Source organism: Anabas testudineus, chromosome 16 (assembly GCF_900324465.2).
Source record: "Anabas testudineus chromosome 16, fAnaTes1.2, whole genome shotgun sequence".
In the NCBI taxonomy this organism is placed as follows: domain Eukaryota; kingdom Metazoa; phylum Chordata; class Actinopteri; order Anabantiformes; family Anabantidae; genus Anabas; species Anabas testudineus.
In genome coordinates this window covers 10,358,962-10,376,832 of record NC_046625.1, presented here as the reverse complement: position 1 = coordinate 10,376,832, position 17,871 = coordinate 10,358,962, and the positions used below count along the sequence as shown (strand labels likewise).

The following is a 17,871-nucleotide window of genomic DNA, read 5'->3' as shown; positions in this document are numbered from 1 at the left end:
CATGCTGTTCTCTTGTTCTTGACGGGACCCAGATGCCCACATCTGCAAACTGTTCTCCCATAAACTAATTACATCCTGTCCTCTGTGGGTCTTTCTCATGTCTGATGATCCTTTGACTGTCAGCCTCGCCTTTCGTATGCAGGCTTCCTCCTCCTTTGGTGTTTCCTTTCCAGCTCTAATGTGCCTCCTCCTGCAGTTTATCTCACTCTCTCTCTGCTGTTAACAGCCACTTTTACTGTGCATCGACTGTGTACGTTTACTTCTCTAAGTATTTCTGTGACTGACCGCATGACAATCCAAACACATATAAATAGCTTTGCCTTCATACTTCCATCTGGTTCCTCTTTTATTATGGATGTGTATGAAGAATGTTCATACTCTGATTTAGAGGATGACCACAGGTTATTTTAATTCTTAATCTGCCAAACTTACCTAGTAAATAGCTTTATACAGTGAAGAAAGATATATATGCCTCTGAAATGTAGACAAGTAGATTTACAGTAGAAGAACTGGATTGTAGATACAGTGCCAATTACAATTACGTATACATTAGTGTTGAACACACTTTTTTGAGTTTTGTAATTTTATAATTTGTTTGTGTGCTCATTTGTGTCCAGAATCATTTTGTAAGTTTATATCATTCATTTACCAACCTCTATACTAGAACCACAGGGTGCAAGTTAAAAATCGGTGAAGGTACCTTTTAAGGAAACTTGGCTGACACTATTTTCTGCCTTATGTTGGAAAATATACATGTAAAATAGGCTACTTTATATTTTACGATGTTGTTTTTGGTTTAGGTACCATAACCAGATTGTATTTAGTTTTGCTTTTTTTTCTAACAGCTTTGCACTTTTCGCGAGATTTAAATAAAGTTTCATCATCACTCTCTCCATCACGCGCTCCCTCTCCGTATTGGTGAGACAGGATGACGCGCGACCTGTACCTGCGAGGGATGCGTGCGTCTTGCGCTGGCCGGGCATGCGGCCTTGGGGGACGGATGATGGGGATGCGGATGCCATGGCAACAGGCCGATTAAATCTAGCCCTTTATATGCACATTTATTTATTTATTATTTCATTTGTATCCTCGACGGACCAGCCTGTTCTGTTGAGTCAGAGTGAGAAGTGAATTCACATTTAAACTGGACTTTTAGGAACACTCTGCCACCTTGAACGCTCAACAAGTGCTTTTTTTTTCTCCTGCTCACCAGAGCGCACCGTTTCACCTTGGAGCAGATTGTTCTGTTTGGTTTCAGGAGCCTGTGCGTTTGAGGGGAAGGAGCAGCGCCGCGTCCCTGTGCTCTCAACACAATGTCATTGAAAGTCGGAAGAAGTGGGAACACAGGACAGCTGATGGGAGGACGGGAGATTCACGGCGTCAGACTTTGAACACCTGAAGTTCATTTCGGCATCATTTTAGGAAGATCTCCCCGCTGTGGAGCCGGCTGTGTCTCCTTTTGCTGTGTGAGCGCCTCAGTCACGGGTAGGCAAACATTTCAGCGGATCTTCCATCTGTGTCTTTTATACTGAAAACGAGAACATGCCGAGGATCCATGGGATGCATTTGGGGTAATTTGGCTTGTGTTCGCCTTCTTGTGTTTCCCTGTCGGTCTGTTTTCCTGTGTGCGTGTGAATCAGTGCGCCTCGGAGTGCGAGCGCCTGTGCATGCCTATTATGTGCGTCCCTAATGTCCATTAACAACCTGTCCCTCCCGATAGAGGATCAAGTGTCCCTGTCATTCATCCGCCGATGAATGGAGCCCACCTTACCGCTCAGATCATTTCTTACATAATGATATATGTTGAAAATAGCAAAACTGGGTGACATACAGGATACACAGAGAGGACACCGACGGCCAGTGAGCGCCGAGCTCCGTTATCTGCAAAAGACCGGGAATCCGGTGGCAATATGACCGTCTTCGGAGCGTCGAGGGCGGCTATGGAGAGGAGAGGGAGGGCCGCGGGCGGAGAGCAGCGTTTCAAGGACGAGGAAGGAGCAATGTTACAGAAACATCTGTGAGAGTGAGAGCAAACGAGACAGCTGCAGAAAAGAGGAAGAGTGAAGCTGCTGGCGTCACACTGACAGGGTGAAGGATTTCATGTCTACATGGGTCTTTTTCCAAGGGCACTGAGGTAAGGATGGCCACATCGGTGGAGAGAGGGCGGAGGTGTGAGCTGCCTGCTCCAGGAGAATGACTAGAGACACAGAGGACACTTTTCTTTAGCTCCTTCAAATTATCACTCACATTGACTTTGACATCAGGTCGACTACACTAAACAGTAGCTTTCCTGAAGAGGTGGGTGTTCTAAGTTATATTCACCCCCCCTCACCCTCCTCCTCCTTGGGTTGGGATGGATGGGGTGGCTGGAGGTGTGGGTACCCCCGGTAGTACCGGGGGCTCTGCTGGTGACAGCCTGCCCAGACGTAATGGAGGAGACGCAAAGAGGCGCAGTAAGGGCAGCCTGCCCTCCCCGGGGTACCGGCTCTCCCAGGCCTCACTGGAGGGGGAGAAAGGATCCTTTGGGGGAGACAGCTCTTCATCAGGTGGACGCGGACGTCGCCTCTCCATCATGAGCTCATCCACCCGGGACGGCCTTCCCTTCCGAACAGCAGGCACACCTACCACTCCAGTGCCCCTGCCACCTCCACCGCCTTCTTCCTCCACTGCCACAGCCCATCCTCCACCACGCTCAGTGGGGTTTGCCACTTCCCGAGTCGCTCTGGCCTCCACCTCCTCCACCGGAACTGGGGTGATGGTGGTGGCAACTGGACCAGAGACCACCACCACCACGACCTGCAACACCACTGCAGCAGGAACCCCTGAGATGGTGGGTCAGTCTGGACTGGGTGGGTTTGGCATGGGGCTAGATGGAGAGGACTACAGCAACTCCAACCAGAGCACCTTCATCCAGAGACAGTTTGGAGCCATGCTTCAGCCAGGAGTCAACAAGTTCAGCCTGCGCATGTTTGGATCCCACAAAGCTGTGGCCCTGGAACAGGAAAGACTGAAATCAGCAGGGGTGTGGATTATTCACCCCTACAGTGACTTCAGGTATGTAGCTGCAGAGACACAACCTCCACAGCGTGCAGCCAGGCGCAGGTTGGTTAGTAAGAAAAACGCCACTTGTAGCACATAAAAGACACAATAGACATGTGGATCAAAGCAAGTTGAGCTCACTTTAGGTAGCACACTTAAATCCTTATGAGAGACACTTAGAGGGAGGAACAGGGAAAGCGGAAACAGATCATACATTAAGCAGCCTCTTCAGTTTTTGTCAGTGGAACCTGGGGAGGAGGAAAAGTAGGAGGAGACAAAGACATGCAGGAGGCTAAATATGTATTGCCAGACATAACAGTAGTGTATGAGAAGTGATGTAAAGGTTAGAAGGGACGTGAAGAATGCAATGGGAGACTCACAGGAAACAGGAGAAGATGATGTGTGAAAGGTTAAGATTCAAACTAAAAAAAGGGAGTAAATGATAAGTCCACGATGAAGGCAAAGGCAAGCATGAACAGTAGGTGACGAGTGCTGCGGGATAGACGTCACTCAGCAATGGCAGGTCTCCAGTTGTAAAACACTTAGAGGAAGAAAGTGACGAGGGGGGATGCAAATAAGGAAGACAGATTTAGCAGTGAGGTGTTCGGCTAATCAGGGAAAGTATTTAATTTATGGAAAAATAAAACAGTATGTTAATAGATAATGAAAATAACCATTAGTCTCTCCAGCTTCATATTTGTGAATGGAGGAAAATACAGCTGGACAGCTTTATGAGTGTCAGCATGCCTCAAACACACCAGTCACGCACACATCATACTTTTGATTTGCATTATTATTCAGTGATTGACGTGCGAGGCATCCACGCTTGTCCTTAGCTGTTAGACAATTTCCATAAATACCCAATTTAAATGTGCAGGTGGACAGCAGAGGAGGAAATGGCATTCATAATCTCCAGACATGCTGCAGCAACAATGGATGACTTGATCCCCAAGGCTCCTGGCCCACTTTTGTCTCATCAGCCACTCACACACATCCACAGGCTTGACATTGTGCATTGTGTGTAATTTGAATGATCACTCACAAATCAATCTACTCACAGGTGATGTTGTGAATGAGGTCAGAGACAAATGAAGGGAAGGATGAATGAAGGGGTGTGGATAGATGAACACTCCACTGAATCTCAGTGCCCTCCTGCACTTATTGATATTCATGCAAGATATCAAAAGATCTTAATAGTCCTAATTATCCTGTTGGAGAATCACAATTGAATTTTCATCAATTATGTATGACATCCTAAATTATGCAAGTTGAGTATGCATTATGCATAATTCAGTCATCTAACTTTTCAGTTAAGTACCTGTAGTCTGGAGCGAGGTATGAGGTGGACTTTGTGAGGCCGCAGCGAGAAAGAAGGAAAGACAAATTACCTCTAAAGCCTTTCATGTGCCATTGTCCCAGTACTGACCTTGACCACAAGAGCCGCTGTGTGTGTGTGTGTGTGCAGTGAAATGTACGCTTGTGTGCGCGGTGTGTCATTATTGAGTCTGCTGATGAGCTCTTGCACCCTTCACCTCATTAAGGAAAGATGTGTTGCTGCAGCACCTATAAGAATTCGTGACGAGAGGCAGTAGAGGTGAAGAAAATTTGTACTCTGGAACGGCGAGAGGCATACAAAGTGAGAGAGAAATGAGAGGAGGGGTGAAAACAGAAAGACAGACGGTTTGACTGTCAGCAGAGATGAGTCGTGTTGAAACAGGGTTGGTGGCTTTACACGTATAGTAACAGAGATTTATTATATAATAGTCGGTTGCTGTTGTGCTTGTTTGTCTGGATGTCTGGCAGGATGATGGGTGGAAACTTACTCAGAACTGACATCTGGCCAACTGCGAACAGGGAACCAATCACAGGCTGCTCAGGAGACTCTTGGCCTCAATTACAGTAGAATTAGTGTTTGGTTTGACAACAGCTGAGCAGGTAGATGCAGGTCAGTTCTCATCCAACACCTGTTCATGTCCTAAATGGAATACTGATGAGTCTGTGGAGAACAGCTTTGATTGCATTTGCAATTCCTATGTGTGTGTGTGTGTGTGTGTATGTGTGTGTGTAAAAGGGACGACGTGCGTAAGTGTGTGCAGTTCATGAGTTCACGCTACACACAGGTGCGCATGCACGAGTACCTGCAGGAACCGCACACAATAAATGAAACCATGATGCATCAGTGCAGAGCGCAGATCAGAAATCATGTATATGTTAGGGATTTATAAAGACACGACGAACCTTCTCACCTTCACATCGTTTTTAGTTTGGGTCTAACGGCTTCTCTTCTCTGGTTGGTTGTTCCCGTTTGTTTGGTGTTAAACCGAATCAGGCGCCACATCAAAGTGAGAACAGCTACATGTGCTTCACAGAGGCTGGTTAATGTGCAGCGACATGTGCATGTTGTGTTACTCAGCAAATTAAACCATTACAGCTGCAAACCTTAGTTCAGGTTGACCATTGTACAAGCTGTTTTACAGAGGAGCCCACTGTAACAATAATGTTCTACATGTGTGTTTGAATTCAGGCAGAGAGATGTTCGTCATTGATGAATGAAGTTCTCCAAACAATAATGTAACCCAGCATTTTATAGACAAAACAACTGATAAATTAAGAAAATAATCAACTGATTAAATAATGAAAATATTTTTCTGCAGCCTTACATCTCTTAGTCCCTTTGTCAGAACATAAAGTTCCATTAAAGTATTGGATTACACTGTATATATGGACAGCACTGATAAACATAAACAACTATTGTAATATGATGTAAAGTAATGAATTGTTCCTATAATCAGAGTTAATAAAGTGTGCCCTCGAGGTCAGGAATAAATCTTCATCATGTTCACAACAGCAACAGAATTGCTGTAAATAATCCCTGTATTTATTGCCACTGATTATAAAGTGATACATCTGTCAGTAAAAGTGCCAAAGTCAGCGTGTGTCTGTAGCACAGCGATGACTCATATTTAATCTTCATCAGTCTTGTGGTAACGTCACACCATGAGGTTGTGTTACTAAATTACCGCTCAATAGCAATCGACCACAAAGATTGAGTGTACTCTCTCGGCAGAACGAGAGGAAGTGTGTGTTTGTGTGTGTGTATGTGTATGTGTATGTGTGTGTGTGTGTGTGTGTGTGTATGTGTACGTGTGTGTAAGTAGATAGACAGAGAGTAAGAGAGGTGAAACAAAAAGAAGAAACTCATCGATGTGGGTGAAGGTGATGGATAAAGGGATTAGGACGAATGAGACAGAATGATGACAGGAATCGTCTCCAGATGATTGGATCTCTTCTTCTGTCAGACTTTGATAACTTCCAGCATCGCAGTGACTGATATTCACTGTATTTTTATGGGAGGGCTACGCCACTAATACCCCTTCAGCATGAAATGCAGATTGATATCCCGCTCTGTCTCCTTATTTCACTTTCTCACTTTCAGTTCAGTTCTGCTTTACTTGCCTAAGCAATCAAGGATGCATTTAATGCTGTCAAAACGTTTGCAGAGGATGAAAACACTGCTGGATTTATTCTGCAAGGAGGAATTTGCAGTTCTTAATGACTTGGATGATTTTTTATACTTGTCATCTGGCTATAGGGATATAACAGAGAGAAGACTATATATAGGAGACCTTTAATATAATAATGTATAAAAGGATTAACTGAAAGAAAACATGATACTGATGACAGGGGAAGACACAGACAGATTACTGAAAGGGCCTACAAGGAAAAGGCTCAGGGGGCTTGTCCCTGTGCCAGAGCTTCTGTATGAAGTGCTTGGTAATATTTCTTGCTTAAAAGTTATAGCGTGCAATTAAAAGATACGAAATGACAACAACAAGACAAATAATAACCAAACTAACAAATTCACACACCAAATGAACCCAAAGACAAAAAAATACACACAAAGAGATACAAATGGCAGAAATAGACACACAGCAGCCAAAGTGAGCAGATACAAAAATGATCCCAAAGACAAAAAATGCACAGAAAGCAACAAAAAGAGAAGAAAAACCTAAAGTAACTTACTTAAGTGTAAACAAAAGATGACCAATAAATGGACACAAAATATCGATATCAATGAGGGCATTTAACAGGCAAAGAGGTTCTATTGATGCTGCTCAGTTGCATTGTTGGAATTGTAGGATGTAGTGTTTTAAGACCTGTGACCCTAGAAACTATAAACTTCAGAATATCTCAGCCTCTCATCGTTTAATGGAGACCATTACAGAAGTGAGATAATACATTTTTATATGTTCAGCACAGGGAAGTAAATTTAACAGATGTTTCAGCTCAGTCTTCTACAACTAGTGTCTAGTCTAAGTGAAAGCAGCGTTCCAGATTTGCTGTTTGATAGATGTTAGATGGATAAGGAGATGTGGACTTTCTGTTAGCATAAAATGGTAAGCTTATTATTATTGCATATTAACTTGTGTAACCGTACAGTATTTAAATTTTTATATACATACAGTATATTAAACACTGTATAGAGTTGATCGACTGTCTTCCTCATTCTAGATTCTACTGGGACCTGTTGATGTTACTACTGATGATGGGGAACTTAATCGTCCTGCCGGTCGGCATCACTTTCTTCAGATATGAGAACACTCCTTCATGGATCATCTTCAACGTGGTCTCTGACACTCTTTTCATGGTCGACTTGGTTCTCAACTTCAGGACTGGCATCGTCAAGGAAGACAGCACTGAAATATTACTGGACCCCAGGTCAGGAGGAGCTTTTGCGTCTGTGTGTAGTAGTTTTCTATGTCAAAGTCTGGGCTATGATCTGGAATAACAACACTGGCTCAGTCACCATCAATTTAATTCTGCTCTTCTGGGCATCTGTTGGGATTGTGTTCTAATAAATCTATGTGTGAGATGTGAAAGGTGATGTGCAGCCAGTAGCACAGCTTTTTATGCTCCACTTCTGTTCTTGTTGAATATTAATGAGGATCATTTTATGCCAATGTTGGAATCCACAAACCCGAATAGTCAAATGAGAAATGTCACTGGTCTTCCATCAGGGCGATACGACAGAACTACCTGAAGAGCTGGTTCCTTGTGGACTTTGTTTCATCCATTCCGGTGGACTACATCTTCCTTATGGTGGACAGTCTGGACTCGGAGGTCTACAGGACGGCAAGGGCGCTACGCATTGTCAGATTCACCAAAATCCTGAGCCTGCTTCGGCTGCTCCGCCTGTCCAGACTCATCCGCTACATCCACCAGTGGGAGGAGGTGAGAAACAGACTGGAAAACAAAACCTGGAAACACAGAGCAGAGAGAATTTGTGTGAAAGAAAGAGAGTTCAAAACTAACAATAAAGGTATGACTCATCGAAAGCATGTTTTAGGGGTTGGAGCTCCCCTCGTTTTTTATTATTTTACAGAATAACTGGAAGGCCTATTTAAAATACATTTTGAACCCTGCATCCATCATTGTATTTATCTTCTTTCCATCACAGTCTTTTTCGTCTTTCCCTCTGCTCCTCCTCAGATCTTCCACATGACCTATGACCTTGCCAGTGCCATGGTGAGGATTGTAAACCTCATCGGTATGATGTTGCTGCTGTGCCACTGGGATGGCTGTCTTCAGTTCCTGGTCCCCATGCTGCAGGACTTCCCTCCTGACTGCTGGGTTGCCAAGAACCTGATGGTGGTGAGTGTCTAAACCAGCTTCCTGCATGTACGTGTTATTTTTAATATGTTTCAGTGACTGATTTTATTGTTCAGACAAAAACAAGAGCTATGACGTTCAGCTTTAGTTAAATGAAACTCACAAAGCGTTATCTCAGTCTGCACAATATTTGGTGTTATCTGTGTGTGTACAGAGTAAGGGTGTTTATCAGATTTGACATTGTTTGCTCCTTATCTGTAATTGGCTCATGCAGCAACATGTCCAGTGGAATAAGGCTGACTGTCATCATCAGAAAAATAAAAAAGGATTCTCCAATTAAAAATCTCATCAGAGATCAGGTGGAGGTGTGAGCACATGCCTGGGGATGTGCTGGAGATTTTGACACGTGCACGCAGGCATACGGCCACTGATATCGATGAATGCAGGCAGATATGCAGCTGTATGAATAGCTGACTCATGTCTCACCAGTTGCCTGGGTGACTGTTGCTAAGCAGGGCGATGCTAGGATTTTCCCCAGAGAAAGTCCCTGCATCTGTTGGACCATTAACATCTTAGTATAATTGGACTCACGCCCAACCTAAAACAAAAGGGCACACACACACTTATTGACACAAATAGCTGCTGGTCTTTTTATTTGTGTTCTTTAGAACATTTATTTAATAATGTATGATGGCGCTCCCTTTATCGACTGTGGGGTTTTATACATCCTGTGTCTGCTCTTTTTTGAAAAGGAGCAGCTTTTGACAGTTAAATTGCTCTGCTGTTACATGTTTTGATCTCAGCTGTATTTTAGCAGTGGCGTGACTGAGGGCCTCTGAGGAGAAAAAGCTCCTGTAACCTGACTAAAAAAAGAACTGTTCAATATGGCAGCGCCCTGGTAATTAACACTTGAAACTTCTTTTACTCCTCCTGTCACCCTTGTTCTCCTCTGTGCCTTTCTCCCACTCACAGAATGACACATGGGGTGTGCAGTACTCCTATGCTCTATTCAAAGCCATGAGCCACATGTTGTGTATCGGGTACGGTGCCCAGGCTCCAGAGGGAATGACTGATGTGTGGCTCACCATGCTCAGTATGATCGTAGGCGCCACCTGCTATGCCATGTTCATCGGCCACGCAACTGCTCTGATCCAGTCACTGGACTCCTCACGACGACAGTACCAGGAAAAGGTGAAACATGACGATCAACCATCTGTTCGTGCACCAACCTCTCTTCAATCTTATCAATTAAATTTGATCAATCCATCATTCATCATAACTTAATCATTATATTTACTGTCTATCAATCTGTGGCTCAAATAACTAATAATTACCATGGATAAGTATGGATGTAATCTGAGCTACAAAAATGCACAAAGAACAAAAGATGTTGGAGGTGTGAAGATTTCACAGAGACCATCTCAGCCAAAAACATCAACATACACTCCCAATCAGTGCTTTTCTTGCACATTACTGTATGTTTAGTTCATAAGAGGCACCGATGTGTTGTTGCAGTGTGAAAATTCACACTTTGAATGTGCTGATTCTCACTGGATACTGTGGTGATGACTTTTCAGTGTATTTACATGCACTCAAGTAACCATGTTACTGTGAGAACTAGTGAGAACGAGTTTATATGCACTGAAGGCAGTAAAAGGGTAGTCTGATATCTAATATCTAGTGTCTGGTAACTAGAAGTCATACTGAACTCTATAAACTAATGTGGTGATTGATCTGTGTGTTTGTGTGCATAATCCTGACTTGTGTGTATGTGTTACTGCAGTACAAACAGGTGGAGCAGTACATGTCGTTCCATAAACTTCCTGCTGATGTTCGACAAAAGATCCATGAGTACTACGAGCACCGCTTCCAGGGGAAAATGTTTGATGAAGAGAGCATCTTAGGAGAACTCAGCGAGCCACTTAAAGAGGTAATAAATTCACAAACACACATCTACACACACAAACCACAACTGCTGTTTTCCTCCTGCCAGCAACTTTCTCCGATTCTCTTCTTTTAGGAGATAGTCAGCTTCAACTGCCGCAGCCTGGTGGCGAACATGCCGCTGTTTGCCAATGCTGACCCCAACTTTGTCACCGCCGTGCTGACCAAGCTGAGGTTTGAAGTGTTTCAACCTTCAGACTTCATCATCCGTGAGGGAACAGTTGGACGGAAGATGTACTTCATCCAACACGGGCGAGTCAGTGTGCTGACCCGCGGAAACAAGGAAACCAAACTGAGTGATGGGTCTTACTTTGGAGGTGAGGACATGCAGTTGTTGAGGTAGTTGTGTATGGAGGGTATTTAAAGGTAAAAGGTGAAGGTCTCACAGCTGCTGGTTGTCCTTTTCTTCTCCTCCTACTGTCAGAGATCTGTTTATTGACTCGTGGACGGAGGACAGCCAGTGTCCGTTCAGATACATACTGTCGTCTATACTCTCTCAGCGTGGACAGCTTCAACGAGGTGCTGGAGGAACATCCAATGATGCGGCGTGCCTTCGAAACTGTCGCTGTTGACAGATTGGACCGTATTGGTAACTGGTTCTCTGATTGCTGCATACATTTCCTTTACCAAATTATTTCTGCAGTGACTTGAAATCCTCCCTTATGATTAATTTCACAATGACCTTGCGAAACACTTGCAAGTATCCATCTAATTCAGTAAAATTTACAAAGACACTTTATCAGGAATGTCCTTCGCTGAAAGGTCACAATTCTTTTAAAACAAGCACAGGGAAATAATAGCTTAAATAATAAAGGATGAGCAATGTTCTCAGTGAAGAACATAAAAACCTTGAGGCTAAAACTCAGGCTGCCTGCTTTATATTCAGTAGACAACTCTTTCATACCTTTCATGCAGAGCTTATTTTCACACACTGAATCTCAGAATATCTCCTTTTTCTTTCCTACAGGCAGGAAGAACTCCATGCTCCTGCGAAAGTCATCGCAGGGCGGTTCTCTTGGGGGCAGTATGGGTCGTGGTGGAGGCCGAGGTGGAGGGGGTCAAGGAGCAGGGGGAGGCCTGGCAGCAGGTGGTCTTGGTTCTTGTGACAGCATGCTGGTGCAGCAGATCGTCAAACACGATAGCATGCCAGCCATGCAGGATGCTATAGCTGCAGCTGCCGCAGGACGAAGTGGAGTTATGGGAGGAAGTGGCACAGTGTCTCCTCGGCCACGTCCGGTTATCTGGGCACCACTGGTCCATGCTCCCCTTCAGACTGCAGCTGCCACCAGTAATGTAGCCATCGCCCTCATGCACCAGCAGCAGCAGCAACAGCAGCAGTTCCAGCAGTTGCAGCAGCAGCATGCACTTGGAGGTGCTTTCTTCCTGCCCTCCCCGCTTGTATCCCCCTCTCCCTCCACCACCTTCCCTCTCTCTTCTCCTCGTCCTGTGTTACAGCCACTTCGCCCCTCTGTGAGCTCCCTCATTGGTATGATGGCAATAGGAGGGATTGGTGGTTTGTCCCCAAGAGGAGGATTTCCTGCCTCCCCCTCAGCCATAGGCCCTCCTGGTGGGATCACATCACCACCTGTTGCTAAAACTCCATCCACTCCAGCCTCTTCTGTCCCAACCTCTGTCCAGCAAGCAAGGCCTCTTCATTACAGCCTCCGCCTCCAAGCTGATCAACCTTCAATGATTGCTGGATCACTTGGAATCCCAGCAGGAGGAGGACCACCAACTCCACCCCTCCACAAGACCCCCAACCAACCAGTTGCTCCTGGTGCACCATCAGACGGCAACACATCTGTAGTGAGCCAGCAGGGGGCAAAAGAAGCTCTATTACGTCATGGAGGAAGCACCTCTCAGGGTCTGCCAGCATTAGGTAGACTCACACAGGAGGCCAGGCTGATGTCGGCCTCACAGCCCACTCTGCCTCACCGCTCATGGGCTGCAGTGCAGCCTCACCCACCTCTTCACCGGAAGGCCTCTGGTGGCAATTTGTTGGCAGCTCCGTTCCTGGCAGGGCAGTTAGCCAGGGGAGGCAGTGCAGGCATTCTGACCTCCAATCCCCCACTACAGCTGCTAACAAATATGCCCTTTAATGCACAAACACAAGTACAGGCTGCAGTTCCCATTCAGCCCGCTACTGCACAGGCGATCTCTGCAGCCACACACACACAATCTGCAGATCACACTGCCTCTGTTCCCACACCCGCAACTGCTCACATCCTCTCTGCAACCTCTGTGCCATCCTCCTCTCCTCCAAAGCAAACCCCACTCTCATCCGCCACCCCCTCACCCGCACTCACCCCCTCATCTCCAACCCCTATCCACTCCCAAACACCTCGCTCAAAACCAATCCCAATGACCGCTTCTCGTTCCTCCTCTCCTCCTCCCTGCTCAACCCCGCCTTCAGCTGGAACAAGCCCATTGTCTCTCTCTTCAACTCCTCGTCCTAAACCGAGCCCTACACCTTCTCCCCGCTCATCCTCTCCCTCTCCCTCCTCCACTCCGCCTCCATCCTCTGTTTCCACCCCTGTTCCACTACCTCAAACCTACGGGCCCAGGTCATCTCTTACTTCCTCTTCTCCTCCCTCTTCCTTAGTCGCCTCCTCCCCACTGCACCCTCAGAGCCCCAGAGCCAAGGTGTCTAGTACACCCCAAACTGCTTCTTTGCTGTCTGGTCCCAGTCCTGCACCTACCCTAATCCCCTCTCCCTCCCAGACATCCCGCACACGCACCTCTACCCCCTCCCAAACTCCTACACAAACCTTCACACCTGTCACCCCTATACCTTGCTCCTCTCCGATACCTATTACACCTGTTCCTTCTCAGAGTAAAGCCCAGAGTACGACCCCTTGTCTCCAGCCCTCTGTTTCAAGCTCAGCCAGAGTCCCCGCCTCAAGCCACATCCAAAAACAGCTCTCACCTCTAACTCCAACCCAGACTATGACTCCTTCCCCAACACCTGCTAGCACTACTTCTCCAACTAAAGTAACATTCTCAGTTCATCCAGTAAAGCAAAATCCTCCTGTCCTTTCTCCAAGCACCACTTCAGGCTCCAGTCACTCCATCAGCACCACTTGTCCAAGTGTTCCATCTGCTTCTTCCCAACCACTAAAACAAATTTTAGCCACTACTGCTGCCCCTGCCCACTCTTCAAAACTTAATAAACCCTCTGTCACTCCTGTTCAGTCCTCCCAAGCATCAAGCACTACACCCACCCAGTCAGCACATGCAGCCCCCCCTGCCAGCGCCACCTCACCTAAAGGTGGGAATAAAGACCCTCAGCTAGCACTCACCAGAAAAGACTCAGAGGGACTCAGACACAAACTGCCAGCCAACATGTAAGAAATAAGAGGAAGAAAATCTCAAAGGATTCTGGACTTTGCATCATGACCGGTGCTGACTAGCAGAGCCATAGATATTCAGAGTTGTGTCAGAGTTGGCACCAGACATCCAGTGATCTCACGTGGACAGGTACATCTTGTTTGCATTCACTATAGGATGTGATTGTCTTAGAACATCAGATGTTCATGTGACGCTCAACCAAGCCATCAACCACAGAGAAAGACTTTTATGGGTGTGTTGTGTGGTACAGGCTGAGGTAGAGTCAAAAGAAAAACATCCAAATGTATACATATACATCTGTGTTAGTGATTGTTGGAGCAAGCAGGGAAGCTGAAGTGGAAAATTGCACAGAATAAACTGTAAAATAGGATGAAAATGATCTCTGGGAGTCTTAAAACAGCTGTAGTAATGTGTATGTTCAAAATCTAAAACAGCAATACATGTGAAACGTCTGTGACTCTCAGAATTTAGGAAATGACCTTGACAATAATAATAAATGAACTGAAAAAATAATAATCGCTCTGCTGTGAGGAAAAGTCTATTGTACTGTCAAAATGCAGGCAATAGAGCAGGCACTTCCAGTTTTCCAGCTCCACCTCCCTCTTGCCTCCCATTTTTCACCAAAGTGTAATATTTTCTCATCAGAATAATAATTATCATAACAATATAGCGTTTAAAAAATCGCTGCAAAATCAATACTCATAAGAATTTGAATAATTTAGCAGCAGTTCACTGGTAGTTTCGTTGTCCCAGATGTGTGGTGTTTAGTTTTTGAACAAAACAAAACTTTTAAACCTACATGTTCACTCTGATGAATTCTGTAAATTGTGTTTTTGTGTGTGTGTGTGTGTGTGACACACAATACTGCGCTGCTGTGCACTGTGGCTCCCTTGATTTCGTTCCACCCGCCTACTGTAAATACATGCCTCTCTGTGGGTCTGTTGTGTGCTTCCTCACTTCTCTGCCTCTTTGTCTTTCATCTCTTGTCTGCCTCGCCGCCTTTCATCTGAGCTCACAGCTCTGGTCGCTAACTGTTTCTTTGCTGCTCACAGGCCCCTCTCCCTTTCTCTCAGTTGGCCCGACAGTTTGCTCTCAGCTGCCATCAGCCTCATGTTCAAATTGGCGGTCTCCTTCTTCTGACGCCCTTCAACACTGTTTCAGCACCATTTTCAGTGATGTTAGATGTTTTGTGTAGCAACAAGGCATTTCTGTCTTAACCCTTGATACCATGTTGCCTAGACTATATATTTAAGGACCAAATGTTTTATTTTTTATTTATCACAGCTTTAGCTTTTGACCAGAAGAATAGCTAACAATGCTGCCGAAATGATGCTCTTGAGTGTGGCGTCAGCTGATTATGACTGTGATTATGATGATGATGATGATGATTTTCTTGACCATCATGACAATGATGAAGATGATGATGGTGTATATCTGGATGCAAGAATAAAGTGGATTTAGATATCACCTTTTTGACTGTGTTGGTACATTAGCTCGCTGTGTGTTTGGATTGTGTGTACATATCCATGTATTCATTCAAGTAACCGTACTGACATTTACCAAAATATGAATTTGTAATTTAACACCGACTTAAATTGTGTTGACTTGGACTTTAGAAATGCAGATTAGAGATGCCTCATTTTTAAATATGGTTGTCCTCACCAACATATACCTGTAAACTTAAAACTGATTACCAGAAGTACTGTAGTAAAAATACTGTCAACACAACTCCATTACACTCTAATTTTCATATTTTATATTTTTAGACTATTTAATTATACTCTGTAGCACATAAAGGTGTAACACGGTCTCCAAACCCTTCCCACAATGTCAGGAATAACATTTTGTAGAAAAACACAGAAACCCTTATTTAAATGAGTTCAAAAATACTGGAATAATGTTATAAAAGACCCATCGTGCAATTTTTATCTATAGAATAAAAAACCCCTACAGACTGCAAAACCCTCAGTTCAGTGGAAAAAAAAGCTCATGTGTCCTGAGTAGCTGCTGTTTCTGGTTGTGAGCACCAGAAGCAAACTTAGTTCACCAAAGTACAATTATTTAATTAGAGCATCTTAAAACCTCTCTTTTTAAATCAATTTTTGTGAGGGGTTGATGGCACAGAGTAGATGAAAAACTAGAAAATTACATCAATCTTTCTCCCAGAGAGCAGAAGGTAAAAATGTTAGTAATTAAATGAAGTAAATGTAAAGAGTCCCACTAAAGACTCAACTCAGATGTGTCCCTGCAGACTCAGGTTTGGACTCACAAATGATCTCAGAGAATTATGGACAATGATTGGGATTCAGCTTTAACACTGTGGAGTAACGAAATAACTGAAATAACTTGTGCGAGTGTAAAGTTGAATAGTTGAAAGGAAATTATTTTTCACATTGCACACAGCATAAATTTGTTAGTAAGAGGATGATTGCTGTAAATATGAGTTTCTGAATATGTTGTTTAGCACTTGTACTGACATTTTAATTCATTAGGGATTTGTGAGGCTGCAATATGTGCAATAGAAGGAAAAGTTCTGTACTTATAATAATCTTTCTATACTTTCACAGCTCAGCAGTGGAGTCCTGAGTTAAGCACGTTCAGATTCAGAGATTCAGGCCTGCTGGCTGCATATGACCACCAGATGGCGATGACACTTTAATAGTCAGAGCAACGTAGTGGGAAGAAGGAGAACCGTGCAGGACAGCCCCATATGTATGTTGCTGAAGTATTCAGTATCTTTAACGTGAGAGAATAAGAGAACCACTTAAATATTGAGGACATTTAACGTATTAACGAGATGCCACTGTGAAGCAAGGACACAGTGTGAAGGTTAATGATGACAGACCAGCTTGGATTACAAGCCATGAATAGAGGTAGGGGGATAAACAGGACTGTAATTGCTGCCTGTCATTCTTGCTCTGACACAGACTCAGGTCTTTACTCTGAGGCTGCACTAGAACAAAACGACAGTGGCAGGAAGTGTGAGAACCCAAAAACCTGAGAGCATGTGAACCCTCGTCAAGCTACAGCGTTAAACAGTAAGAGCAAATGTCAGTGTGACTCTGCCCTGCAAGTTTAATAAGCTGATTTAATTCTCATTTTCATCTACAAACAGACAGAAGAGTCTCAGCAAGGCCCTGCAGAGGAGCGTATACTTAAGCATTTATATTTCATGCTCTTTTATTGTTCTACTTTTTGGAAGAAAAGGACTGACACCGGTTAGTGCATCAGTAATAGTAGCTTAATAATACAAAAGTAATAATCCAGTAGCATAATAGTAGGTCACATTAAATCACTTAGTGTCACCTGTTCTGCATTATGAGTACTTTTATCTTTGATACTTTATAAAAATACTTTGAATTCACAAATGCACCCTATCATTGATGTTTTTACTGAAGTAAATGATCTGAATAATTAGTGCACTGCGGATATAAAACCACAGCGCAGATAATAATCTGAAAAATAATCTGAATTTTGTGTAGAAACCCGTTTTTCATGTTTCCTGTCAACCATCTCCTCCTGACCCTTCAAATGCATGGTGCGACTCTTGGGTGGGTCTCGAACTCCAGGTTGAGAACCACCGCTTTGAAAACGAGAAAGACAAAGAAGTCGCATGTATGGAACATGTGGTGCACATGTAACTTTTGTCTGGTGGCATAACCGCAGAACAAGCAGAGATTTAAGGTTAGGGGGGTGGGAGAGGGTGGGCTGCCTGAGCTCACCGCAAAATTATATATAGACTTCCTGCGCCCTCACTTCAAAACCCACCAGCACAATGCTGGAGGTACAGTAGACGAGGATGAGATTTAAACAGAGCGAGGTGATTCCCATCCCCAGAGCCACTTCAAACACTTTGCATGTACGCTGTTCAAAGTTGAGTGTGTTTGCACAGTGAAACGAGGCTTCTGTTTTAAAGACTACATATCTCAC

At 44.4% G+C, this 17,871-nt stretch overlaps 1 protein-coding gene across 1 annotated transcript; it reads left to right on the top strand.

The window, feature by feature from the left end:
- The first annotated feature begins 2,353 nt into the window (after window positions 1-2,353).
- Window positions 2,354-15,408, top strand: LOC113169416 (potassium/sodium hyperpolarization-activated cyclic nucleotide-gated channel 2-like). The gene is made up of 9 exons (XM_026370806.1): window positions 2,354-3,054; window positions 7,552-7,758; window positions 8,058-8,271; window positions 8,530-8,691; window positions 9,622-9,840; window positions 10,433-10,579; window positions 10,670-10,910; window positions 11,018-11,182; window positions 11,561-15,408. Exons 1-9 carry the CDS (start codon window positions 2,354-2,356, stop codon window positions 13,939-13,941), a joined length of 4,437 nt encoding a protein of 1,478 aa, XP_026226591.1. The 3' UTR covers window positions 13,942-15,408.
- Window positions 15,409-17,871: the final 2,463 nt, after the last annotated feature.

Coding starts and splice junctions, on each gene's coding strand:
- LOC113169416 (XM_026370806.1), top strand. CDS start 2,354: ATGGATGGGGTGGCTGGAGGTGTGGGTACCCCCGGTAGTACCGGGGGC. Junction 7,759..8,057: donor GAAATATTACTGGACCCCAG/GTCAGGAGGAGC, acceptor GTCTTCCATCAG/GGCGATACGACAGAACTACC. Junction 11,183..11,560: donor TGACAGATTGGACCGTATTG/GTAACTGGTTCT, acceptor TCTTTCCTACAG/GCAGGAAGAACTCCATGCTC.